General features: G+C 40.2%; 1 protein-coding gene across 4 annotated transcripts in view; it reads left to right on the top strand.

Moving 5' to 3' along the window:
* Positions 1-13,627, top strand: part of XPOT (exportin for tRNA) — a 134,611-nt gene that overhangs the window by 48,259 nt on the left and 72,725 nt on the right. Inside the window, exon 2 of one of the 4 annotated variants that reach the window (XM_032644701.1) lies at positions 1,393-1,508. The exons of the other annotated variants lie outside the window; for them this stretch is intronic. Within the exon in view, the coding sequence (XP_032500592.1) occupies positions 1,481-1,508 (28 nt within the window). The 5' untranslated portion in view covers positions 1,393-1,480. The remainder of the gene's footprint in view (positions 1-1,392; positions 1,509-13,627) is intronic. 4 annotated transcript variants of the gene reach the window in all.

Raw genomic sequence — 13,627 nt, 5'->3', positions numbered from 1 at the left:
CACACCAAGGAGTACTTCCCAGAACTTCTGCTGCCAGTGTCCATGTCCTCACGGTGAGACACAGCTACCCCCCGCCTCTGCAGGAGACCCTCCAACACTAGCAGGTAGGTCTGGTTCAGTCTCCCCTGGGGTCACTGCTCCTTCCCCTGGGTCCCGATGTGCACACTACTTTGTGTGTGCCCTCCAAGAGTGGAGTCTCTGTTTCCCACAGTCCTGTCGAAGTCCTGCAATCAAATCCCACTAGCCTTCAAAGTCTGATTCTCTACAAATTCCTCCTCCCGTTGCCGGACCTCCGTGTTTGGGTGCCCGACGTGGGGCTCGCAACCTTCACTCCATTGTGTGGTATGTGTTCTCCAGTTTGTGAGTCACCCACCCAGCAGTTATGGGGTTTGATTTTATTGTGATTGTGCCCCTCCTACCATCTCACTGCGGCTTCTCCTTTGTCTTTGGATGTGGGGTATCTTTTTTGGTGAGTTCCCGTGTCTTCTTGTCAATGATTGTTCAGCAGTTAGTTGTGATTCCGGTGCTCTTGAAAGAGGGAATGAGGACATGTCCTTCTACTCCGCCATCTTGAGCCAGTCTCTTGGAGCTGCTTTTGATGTTAATCCTTTGACGAACAAGACAAACTCAGGATTTAGTCAAGAGTATAGTCATCACTGAGACACCTGCTCCCTGCGGATCCCAGAAGCTTGTGGGGGCCCTCCGGGGGCTACCGTTTGTTCCGGTGCATGGGCTTCTCATTGCGGTGGCTTCTCTTGTTGCGGAGCATGGGCTCCAGGTGCACAGGCTTCAGTAGTTGTGGCTCACGGGCTCTAGAGCGCAGGCTCAGTAGTTGTGGCGCACAGGTTCAGTTGCTCTGTGGTATGTGGGATCTTCCCGGACCGGGGCTTGAACCCGTGTCCACTGCATTGGCAGGTGGATTCTTAACCATTGAGCCACCAGGGAAGCCCATACTATATGGCCTTTTGCAGAAATGTTTGACCATCCCTGCTATAATGCACAGTATGCCCATAGTCCCTGGCACAGAGCAAGTTGCTTAAGGTATGTTAATGAGTATTATCATTAAAATTTATTTGTAAAGGTCTCTAATAAATAGCCTGGACAAATATTACTAAAAGTTCTTATTCTTCCCTCTGGTTTAAATGTTTCAGAGTCCATGGCTCTCATCCTTCTTCCACCTTCTAGTACAAGAAATGTAGATAAACAATTGATATGGGTAGAAAAAAATTAAGATTTTAGTCAGACCATTGCCCAAGGGTGTAATTCATAGCCTATAAATCTCATAAAAAGGTCAAGCAGATAATATGGAAGACATGCGAACACATACTTTCTGTGGCAAAGAATGCTGTTGTCCCTCACTATACGTTCTTCCATTATTCCTTTAAATTACAGATGTCCCATTGCCATCTATAGTTTAGCTAGGCACACAGCTGTCCAACTACAGACGCATTTTGCAGCCTCTTCTGCACCTAGAAACACCATGTGCCTAAAGTTCTCACCAACAGAAGGTAAGCAAAAGTCTTATACGCCTTGCTTAAAAAGGAAAGTTGCTTGCCCTTTACTTCTCTTCCCGATTCCCACAGGGAGTTATGAAAGCAAGCAATTTAGCCAGCTAACCATGAGGACAAAGATAGCATGATAGAAGATAGCAGAGCAACAAAAAGGAGGGAACCTAAGTCTCTGGCTGATCTCATAGAGGAAAAGCATGGCTATTAACTCGGGACTGTTATGTAAGAATGATGTAAATTTTTATCTTCTTTGGGCCGCATATCTTGGAGTATCTTACAGCAGCTTTCCCTCCAATGTCATTCACTCCAAGGTCACACAATTATATACTAAAGGGAGCTACTATAGTTCCTGCCTTTGCAATGTGGATAAAAGTGTACTCTAGAAAATTCTAATAGAGACCCCCTCGTTTTTAACGTATGATGGTTCATTTGGTCTTTTTCAGGCAATGACAAAAGATAAACTTATGCTAACAAAATGTTTGTGCCCCCAGTAATCAGAGAGAACTCAGTATGTTAATTAATCTATTCATCAAAGAAGGAAGTGAGACAAAAGAGTTTAATATATTTACAAGGGGATTGAACAGAGAAGTCAAGAGAGTTGAGTTCTGGAAGACACTCAGTAGAATAGTTAATGGGTTGCAACTACAAGGTCTCAATTTTTAAAAGGCCTTACTTCTTAGCTGCCAATGTGTTCAGGGGTGATGCCTCAGTTTCTGTTTCTCTGAACATCAGTCCCAGAGTCTGTATAATTTCAATGCATGCCCTAGAAAACAAAGAGAAAAAACATCACGGAAATGGCATGATTTCATTGTAAGTTAAGAATTCCACAAAATCAGTAATGCTCAATAGAACTGCATTCAGATAGCCATGTAGAAAAAAGTATAGGAAGGAAATTCTGTATATTAAATTGCCAACATTGGCTGAGTGTCTACTCTGTGACTGCTACATAGTATGCACTCAAAAATATTTGTTGAATGAATGAATTAATAGGTGCGTGTCAGGATTAAAAGTCGTTTACATATTGATTTTTGCACTTATTTTTTGCAAAGTTTTAATGATAATCACACTATTTTTAAACTACATTTAATAATTTTAACTGTTTCAAGTAGTCATTTCTGGCTCAAAATTTCAAAGGTAAAAAAGGGAATACAGTGAAAGGTGTCTTTTATTCATACACTCATTTTTTTCCCTTTTGGGACAGCCAGTATTACTAGTTTCTTGTGTAGTTTTTCTTTAACTATACAATTAGAACAAAACAAATGCTGTTTTTAAAAAATCTATGTGAAGCAAAACTTGCTGCCCTATTAATCATTAATACAGTATATATTTTGCCCAGTGCCTTCCATTTATCTTGAACATCCCAGGGAAAAAGTATCTATGATTAACCAGTTAGTACTTACACCAGCTCACCAACACTTTGGCTTTTATTTTGATGTGCATTCTTATCCCTAGACTCTGGCAAGTACTCATGAAGTTTGTTTACTAGGAAATAAAAAAGGTCACTGGTCTGTGAAAGCAAGCAGGAAAGAAGACAGTAATTAAGGTACCTGTTGGCAAAACTCTCAATTCTTACATAATAAAAATAAGAAGAAATGATTTGTTCTTCAATTAGGGAGAAAGTGATTTACATTCTCTCTCATTAACACTAGCATAACCCAAATTGAAAATATACTTTTACTTACAACCAGGAGACCATTGTCCTGGTGAACAGAGCCAGAGCTAAAACCTAGCGGGTGATGCTGAGAGATGCCTTCTAGGCCCAGCTTCACCATTAATAGTGAAGATCATCCAGAAGTAGGTGTATAACGTTAGGCCAGTCATTCAGTCACCTTGGAATAATAATATTAAATGGGGGCCACTATATTTCCTGCCTTTCCAAAGTAATTTGGCCTTTGTGAGGACATAAGGAAATAATGGCTAGAAAAGCACTCATTTAAAACTGTTTACTAATTCAGGAACAAATGTACAGCACTGGTATAGCCTATGAAGATGGAGCAGAATGATTTTAATACTTCTGTTAATACAGTGGAAATGTAGATTGCCGCTTCTGCCAAAATAAACACTGACTTAAGAGTGTGGGAACCAGTTTTTCTGTGTTCCTATCCAGTCTCATGAGATAATTGAGCATGAAAATAAGCACAGGCCCATGAAATCAGGCAAGTCGGTACTAATGAGAATAGGATATAATTGCTTCTCTTTTCTATTCCTCTACTGTTCATTTTTTTCCCAGCACTTTCGTTTACTAGTGGCAACTTAGACTTTTCGTTTAGACAGGTATATGTGTGCTCAGAAGAGGCTGAGGACGGCAAGTGGAGAGAGGGAAGGACAAAAGGAGCAGGATGTACACCTTGGCCCTCTCAGGAGTGCTGGGGTTGCAGAGGGTGGTAACTTTACACGCTGACTCTGGAGCCAGGTTCTTTGAGTTCAAATACCAGCTCTGCCACTGGGTAGCTGTAGGACATTTGCCAGATTACTTATACATTCTGTGACTTTTCGTCTCTAAAATGGGATTAATAGAATCACCTCATGAGGTTGGTGTTAGGATTAAGTAAGATATTATTTGTAAAGCCTGAACAGTACTCAACATACTGTACGTGCTTAATAAATGTCAGTTATTATTGTGATCTCCCACCGCTCAGTGGTTCAGGAATTTTCACTTATAAAATATCTTCCGCCTACCAGCAACAACATGAAAGAGTCTCAAAAATATTATGTCAAAAGAAGCCAAACACAAAAGTGTACATAGTGTACAATTCCATGTAAGTGGAATTCTAGGACAGGCAAAACTAATCTATGACGACAGAAAGTACAATAGTTGCCTGAGGCCAGGGGTCAGAGGAAACTGACTGCCAGGGGGCACGAGGTAGCCCTAAGGGGTGATAGAAATGTTCTCAGTCTTGACTGGGGTGGTGTTTATACAGATATATACATTTGTTAAAACTCTTTACAATGCACTCAAAAATATGTGCACTTTATTATATGTAAATTGGACGCCAATATTTCTCCATAGAAGATATACAAATTGCCAATAGCATGGGAAAAAATGCTCAACATCACTAATCATTAGGGAAATGCAAATCAAAACTATTAGGTAGGTACCTAACATGTTGTGGGGCATACTTAGTTAGGTACCCCCAACACCCATTAGAATGGCTACTATCAAAAAATCAGTAAAGGGCTTCCCTGGTGGCGCAGTGGTTGAGAGTCCGCCTGCCGATGCAGGGGACACGGGTTCGTGCCCCGGTCTGGGAAGATCCCACATGCCGCGGAGCAGCTGGGCCCGTGAGCCATGGCCGCTGAGCCTGCGCGTTCGGAGCCTGTGCTCCGCAACGGGAGAGGCCGCAACAGTGAGAGGCCCGCGTAACACACACACACACACACACACACACACACACACATCAGTAAATAACAAGGATGTGGAAAAACTGGAGCCCTTATGCACTGTTGGTGGGAATTTAAAATGGTATAGCTGCTGTGAAAAGCAGTATGGCGGTGCCTCAAAAAATTAAAAATAGAATTACCATATGATTTAGCAATTCTGCTTCCAACTATACTCCCAAAAGAATTGAAAGCAGGGTCTCAAAGAGATACTTACACACCCATGTTCATAACAGCGTTATTCACAGTAGCTAAAATGTAGAAGCAACCCAAGTGCTAATCAATGGATGAATGGATAAATAAAATGTGGTATTACATACCTGGAATATTATTCAACCTTAAAATGAAGGAAATTCTGACGTATACTATAACATCAATGAATCTGGAAGACATCATGCCAAGTGAGATAAGCCAGTCACAAAATGACAAATGCTGTATAATTCCTCTTACATGAGATATTTAGAATAGTCAAACTCATAGAAGCACAAAGAGGAATGGTGGTTGCCAGGGGCTGGGGGGAAGGGGAAATGAGGTGTTGTTGTTTAATGAATATAGTTTCAGTTTTGTAAGATGGAAAGAGTTCTGCAGAAGGATGGTGGTGATAGATATACAACATGAGTGCCTAACACTGAACTAGACACTTAAAAATGGTTAAGATGGTAAATTTTATGTTATATGTATTTCACCATAGTTTTTAAAAACTGAAGGGAAAAAAAACTTCATGAAGAAAAAAAGAATGGTTGGGAAATAACATGTCTAGAGAACTCTTTCATTCATTCATTGAACATGTAACTATTGATTGCAGCCATGTGGCAGGCACTGTGCTAAGTAATGAGAATAACATCTTAAGCAAAACTGACAAACTGGACATGGTGTCTGTACTCCTAAAGCTTGCAGTTTAGTCAACCTGTACAAAAGTGTTCTCGTAATTTAAATTTTTTCTTGTAATAAAATTGAAGAATAAAAATTACCTACAGAGGAAAATTATACCTCAATGAAGTTGATTTTTAAAAGGGAAAATGATAAACATTTGACCCTTGAACAACATGGGCTGTGAGTATAACTTACAGTCAGCCCTCCATATCTGCGGTTCCACACCTTGGATTTAACTAACCATGATCGTGTAGTAGTTTAGTATTTACTATTGAAAAAATCAACATATAAGTGGACCCAAGCAGTTCAAACTAATGTTGTTCAAGGGTCAACTGTATATATTATGATTATATAATATTATATTGTTTATTATATGATTATAATAATTGTATTATTAATTATAAGAATATGCCTATAGTTATTCATTATATTAACTTTATTTATTTATTTATTTTTGCATACGCGGGCCTCTCACTGTTGTGGCCTCTCCCATTGCGGAGCACAGGCTCTGGACGCACAGGCTCAGCGGCCATGGCTCACGGGCCCAGCCGCTCCGCAGCATGTGGGATCCTCCCGGACCGGGGCACGAACCCACATCCCCTGCATCGGCAGGCGGACTCTCAACCACTGCGCCACCAGGGAAACCCCTATTATAATTTTTAAATATATATGTATAATTTCCCATCCTCTTACCCAAGAACCAAAAATTAAAGCTGCCTCTAATTTCCCCACCCCAGTGTGGGTTCTTAAGGGAGCTTCACATAAACTTACATTCTGCAGGGAGCCCAGCACAAAGTTGGAAAAAAACACTGCTTTAGCTTAAGGCTATGATAACCATTTAAATAAAAGAGCTCCTAAAAGAAGATTAAAATGTTGAGTTTTACTAGTCATATTTGTTAACTCTGTGTAAATGAATATGAGACTAGATTTTGGTTGCAGATTAGAGAGAGAACATAAGGCTACCAGCTCTGAGGGACACAACATCCTCCACTGAAGTAGGGAAAGACCCCAAACAGGGAAACTACCCATGTGCCTTTTATTTCCCTCTCTATTCACTTTGACCTTTCATTTTTGACAACTAAATTAGAAGATCTTCTATTGTAGTCCATCTAAGGATATTACATTAAAGAACGGCTGCAGAATTTTCAAGTAAGAAGCAGAACATGAATGCTTTGCTCCTAGACTTCCAATCAGTTTAATTTTTCACAAGAGAATAAAATTTCAATTTATTATGAATTGACTGTGCAACCTGATATATGCAGGCATTATGTTACGCCTTAGGGAGAATACAAAGATGAGTGTGACACGTGCCTGTCCTGAAGAAGCTTATAGAATACTATGGTAAATAACAAATATGTACCAAGCAAAAGGGAGAATGTCTGTGCTAATTCTTGAGGGTAGGGACTGTGTCTTAGCCATGGTTGCCTTTCTAGTGCCTGTTACTACAAGCACAGAATAGGCATGCGATAAATGTTTATTGAATCGTTAAAGAGAAAGTGCTATGGGAGATGCTGTAGAACTGCATTGTCCAATACAGAAGCCGCTAGCCACATGTGGTTATTTACATTTAAATTGACTAAAACTGAATAAAATTAATGTTTCACTTCCTTGGTCACTAGCCATGTTCAAGTGCTTAATAGCCGCATGTGGCTAGGTGGCTGCTTTACTGAACAGTGCAGATTATAAAATATCAAGGAGAGTTCTAAGGCACAGAACTGCCATAACAGATCAAAACGAGGAAGGTACCAAAGTTCTCCATTGAGGAAAGGCAAAGAACAGCATTTGAGATGAGCCTTGGAGAATGAATGGGTAGGATTTTAACAGGAGAAAATGGAAAGAGTATCCTAGAGAGCAATAGTAGGGGAAAACGTGGAGGGGCTGGGAAGGGCAGGGTGTTCCAATCATTTCCCATGGTTCAAGCTTTTACAGAAAAGAGGTGAGAGTGGTGAAGTGGTGGGTTGAGTGGGCTAGACCTGGTTTTATTCCCTTTCTCTGCATCCCTCTTTTCCTCCACAGCCGAGGCCACCTGCTTCAGGCCTGTTTTAAGATCGGAGACGCTTAAGACCAACATTCTGGTATTCAGCAATCAACACCCTTCTTCCGAGTCTAACCCTTAGGTGGTAGCTCCGTTCTCCTGCCTAGACATCTGCTTTAAATCAATCCCCTGATTGTGTCCAGGTTGTCTAGGTGGACCTCTTCTTTGGGCCCTGAGCTAAGTCCTTTGCCAGTCCTTTCCCAGCTACTGACTTTACTCTTGACTTTGTATCGTTGCTACTCCCCCCAACCCCACATTCCATGAAGGCCCTGTTCCCAAATCCTGAACATGCAGATCTTCCTGGTGCCAAATGTTTATGCAGACATCTGGGTGTAATCCACTCACATGCTATAATGCCCTGATATTTCTCATTTTGCACATTCTCTTTGTAGAGATCACTCTCGTCCTTGGGCACTGTGCCTTCTCCCTTAGCATCTACAGCTGGATTCGTTTTCCCAGTGGCTGCCCTATGCAGATGTTGGCCCCTTCCTGATAACCCACCCTGCTAAAATAAAGGCCATGCCTGTCCAAACTTGGAATCTGTGACAAGAGGTCAGTAGTGGAGAGCCTTAAATGCCAAAGCCAAAGTGCTTGTACTTAATAAGGAGAACCTCAAGAAGTTTTTCAGGAAGCAAAGTCCTCACAGTCAGTGTTATAGATGAGTAAACACCATGTAGGTTGGACTGGAGAGGTTTATTTGGGTGGGAGATAATACCAATTTCTTTAGCCTTTCCATGTGGACTCTTCATAACCATATGTAAGTCACGTTGATGCCTGTCCCTGTATTTTCCATAATTCTCTGAAGTTTTTTAGTTAAAACTTGGATGGTGTATTCCTAACAGTGTCTATCTAGCTCAAGCATTTTTGATTATACAGCACTACATCATCCTTACCTGCCTCAATGTTGGGGACACCTGATACTCTATTCTCTGTAGCTACTCTGCCCTCTAATTAGGGTGATCAACCATCCCAATTTGCTTGGGACTGGTCTACCTTTTGCACTAAAAGTCCCAAGTGCCATGAACCTCCTCGGTCCCAGGCAAACTGGGACAGTTTGTTATCCTAGTCTAGGTAAACCAGGATGGTTGGTCATCAGATGTGTCAAGCACTAAGAATCTAAGAAATGGCCAAGACTGTCAGGTATGTCTGGGGAAGCTGTGCACTTCCCAACTGTGCAATAAAAAGGTGGCAACTATGTATAAGACCACTAACCAGAATGAGTCTCGTTAGCACGGCACCAGTACTCACCTGGGCTTCTCAATACCTTCACCTAAACCTGAGACTACAGGTCAGTCTTACAGAGTAAGTGTGTAACTTGCCAAGTGGGAGCTAGACTGCTTTGACTTCCCAGGAGTCACCTTTTAAAAAATAGCAATCCTACATTCAAAAGTAACTTTTTAATTATATTTTTATTGTAAGGGAACATACACATAAGACTTCTTGAAATGTACTTTCTCATCTCACTGTCCATACTCATACTTCTTGCATGCCAGGAGCTTCCCCTCGATCTCTCTTTCTTTGTGTCTGCTAACCCAACCCATGTGACCTACTGTCTTTTCCCAACTGCTCTCTCCCCTCTTCTGTCTCCCTGGCCCCAACACACCATATACAATGATTCCATCACAAGATTTCAGGCATCAAGATGATTGCATTAAACTTAATCAGCATTTTAAAATGCAGCATCAGTATACAACATTTATTTATATTTTACTTTAAGATTGAATATGCTGCATTTGATAAACAGGTAAAACAAGCTTTAAAGATTAAAAATAAGACAAAACAACTACTTTCCAGAAAAGCCTTTTCAGAATGAAGTTTTTCGGGGCTGCTACTTTAAGTTCTGTAATTAAACAAAGTATCTTCCTCAAAGTATTGTCTTTAAGAAAAAGTTCAGATTTAAGTTGACTGAAGTGCTTAATTTTCTCCTCAGATATATAAAAAGAAAAGAAAATTTTCCATGGAAAAAATAATAAACAGCAGTTGAGGAATATCAACGATTATTGCTAGGTCTGTAAAACTTTGTTACTAACTGAATTTTAATATAGTTTTGTACTTCTAGCTTTGTTACTTATCAGTAATGAAACTTGCTCCTCCCAAACTGAACTATTTATTAATCTCCAAACATACTTTTTTGTCATGCCCCTTTACTCAAGCTGTACATATCATGAATACTCTCATTGTTCCTGGTAAACTTCTGTCCCTCTTTCATAGTCCAGCACAGAGTTTGTTCACATACCATTTACCATAACCCACGAATCATATGTAATATTATTTGCTTAGTATTCTTTAAATCAACTCATTTTTTCTTAGAGAAATTTTTTTATACAGAAAATTTTGTATCACTACTTCACATGGGAAAACCAGTACCATTTGCTATAAATAGCACGTAACTAAAAATAGCAACAAAATTCTAAGTAGATGCTCCCTATTTTGAGCCTGAAGTCTGCTCTCCCTTTGACAAAAAGGCATATGAGCATGTGTTTGAGAGCTGCCACTACTGGCACCAAGCCAAGAGGTTCTCCCTAATGAGGTCAGACGAATTGGAAAAGGGAATCATTTTTTACCATGGAATTCAAAGTTATTTCATGCCATGTCAGAATACCACATGAAGTCATCTTCCATTACTGCCCCATGTGCATTCCACACTTCAGGAAAAGCTGGCTTAGCTGAAATGAGTTAACACCTTCTTCTCAGAGCTTTCCCTAATTCCACCAATGATGGGGAACCCTCTCCCATAGCACTTTTTCCATACTTCTTACACCACACTAATCCTACTTCACTCCATCGCAGTTATTTGTGTACTTGTCCTGCCCCTCAGCTTCGCAGCAACTTGAAAACACATTATCAGGTTAGATATTGTCTCCATCTCCCACTGTGCTCAATAATAACAACCTGTACTTAATTGAGCACTGACTCTATGGCGGGGTCTGGCCTGGGTTCTCTTCATGGGCTAGCTCATTCAGCGTCACTAGGAGGGCTGAGCTGGGAATTGCTATCGCATTTATAGGATGTTAAGTAGCCTGTCCAAGCTAACACAACCAGTGATTCAGAGAAGCAGGGTGCAAAGTAACAGTAACAGAACATATGTGGGTTGATGGAAATGTCTTAGAATTTCTGACTTGAAGTAAAAATATTTTTACCACTTATTCCACAAATCTTGATACCAGCCATTTATTCCAATAATGCTACATGGAATCTTGGTTCTTGCCCACTCCTTCCCCCTTTATTTAAAAAAATTCTAAGATGCTCTCCTCTCTGCAATCAATGAACCTCTCTTATTAACGCAAAAATTAAAACTTCCTGAAAAAAAGTCTCTTTTCTAGTGGAGATACTGGAGGAGATGATCGTTAGGAATTCAGTCTTAGCCATCAAAAAGACTGTTGGCAAGGATGTGGAAAAAAAGGGAACCTCTGTACACTGTTAGTGGGACTGTAAATTGGGACAGCCACTATGGAAAACAGTATAGAGGTTTCTCAAAAAACTAAAAATAGAACTACCATATGACCCAGCAATTCCACTTCTGGGTACCTATCTGAAAAAAAATGAAAATACTAATTCGAAAAGAGACATGCACCCCAATGTACATAACAGCATTATTTACAATGGCCAACATATGTAAGCAACCTAAGTACCCATCAGCAGATGAATGGATAAAGAAGGTGTGGTATACATACACAATGGAATACTACTCAGCCATAAAAAAAAATGAAATTTTGCCATTTGCAACAACATGGATGGACTTGGAGGGCATTATGCTAATTGAAATAAGTCAGATAGAAAAAGGCAAGTAATATATGATATCACATATATGTGGAATCTAAAAAATACAACAAACTAGTGAATATAACAAAAAAGAAACAGACTCACAGATCTAGAAAACAAACTAGTGGTTACCAGTGACGAGAGGGAAGGGGAGAGGGGCAAGCTGGAGGTAGAGCATTAAGAGGTACAAACTACTATATATAAAATAAATAGGGGGACTTCCCTGGTGGTGCAGTGGTTAAGAATCCACCTGCCAATGCAGAGGACATGGGTTTAAGCACTGGCCTGGGAAGATCCCACATGCCATGGAGCAACTAAGCCCATGTGCCACAACTACTGAGCCTGCGCTCTAGAGCCTGCGAGCCACAACTGCTGAGCCCAAGTGCCACAGCTACTGAAGCCTGCGCGCCTGGAGCCCATGCTCTGCAACAAGAGAAGCCACCGCAATGAGAAGCCCGCACACCGCAATGAAGAGTAGCCCCCGCTCGCCGCAACTAGAGAAAGCCCGCACACAGCAACAAAGACCCAACGCAGCCAAAAATCAATCAATAAATAAATAAATTTATAAAAAATAAAATAAAATAAATAGGGACTTCCCTGGTGGTCCAGTGGGTAAGACTCCATGCTCCCAATGCAGGGGGCCTGGGCTCGATCCCTGGTCGGGGAACTAGATCCCGCATGCATGCCGCAACTAAGAGTCCGCATGCCGCGACTAAGAAGCCTGCATGCTGCAACTAAAAGATCCCACGTGCCTCAACTAAGACCCAGTGCAGCCAAAATAAATAAATAGATAAATAAATAAATAAATAAAATATTAAAAATAAATAAGCTACAAGGATATATTGTACAGCCCAGGGAATATAGCCAATTTTTATAATAACTATAAATGGAGTATAATCATTAAAAATTATGAATCACTATGTTGTACACCTGAAACATATAATATTGTAAATCAGCTGAACTTGAGTTAAAAAAATGCAAGAATTCAGTGATAACAGTCATGAAGGCAGAAGAACATGATTATGAGCATAGGGGCAGTGTCAGACAGGCTGATCAATATCCTAGATCTGCCCCTGCTCCTCTGAGTAACTACCATGGGCAAGTTTCTTAGTCTTTCTGTGCCTCAGTTTCCTCATGTGTAAAATGGGGATGATGATAGTACCTATCCCATTGTGCTCTTTTGATACTTTAGTTACTTCATGTGCTTAGCACACAGTAAGTGTTTAATCAATGTTATCTAAGTAACAGAGGAGTAAGCTTTGAGATCTTGCTTCCCTATACATCCATTTCTAACTACTGCCACATTTCATTTGAAAAATAACCATAGGGGAGTGGGAAGGGTAAGCTGGGACTAAGTGAGAGAGTGGCATGGACATATATACACTACCAAATGTAAAATAGCTAGCTAGTGGGAAGCAGCCGCATAGCACAGGGAGATCAGCTCGGTGCTTTGTGATCACCTAGAGGGGTGGGATAGGGAGGGTGGGAGGGAGACGCCAGAGGGAGGAGAAATGGGAATATATGTATATGTATAGCAGATTCACTTTGTTATAAAGCAGAAACTAACACACTATTGTAAAGCAATCATACTCCAATAAAGATGTTAAAAAAAAAACCCATAAAATCCCTCTATTCTCTGAGAATTCCAAAAAACAGCAGAAATGTAGTTTTCACGAAGAAATGAGCTTAGAAAAGCAAAAGCCCAGAAAAAATACAATATCAGCACAATTATTTTGAAATTGATTTTCCAGTTTTTTCCGTTAGGAGTCAGCAATTTGCTAAGATCCATGTAGAAAGGAACTGTTTTTATCTTTTGGCACCTATGATATCATAGGTGCCAAAAGATTATAATAATATCAAACTATATTTTTTTCAAAAAGTTCAAAACAAATTTCATAAGAGAAAGCACACAAATCTCTTCATACTAAAAATCAATTAATATATAAATTGAGGTCTCATATACCTCATAAATTCAAGTTAGATTCAGTAGCCTATATTTCTACAGAGAAGTTATGGATAATCACAGTTTCTCTGAACATTCAGAGAATATTTGCTTTTACACAGATGACAA

Source organism: Phocoena sinus, chromosome 10, assembly GCF_008692025.1.
Source record: "Phocoena sinus isolate mPhoSin1 chromosome 10, mPhoSin1.pri, whole genome shotgun sequence".
NCBI lineage: Eukaryota > Metazoa > Chordata > Mammalia > Artiodactyla > Phocoenidae > Phocoena > Phocoena sinus.
Note: the sequence above shows the minus strand (reverse complement) of the source record. Positions and strands in the feature narration are given on the sequence as shown.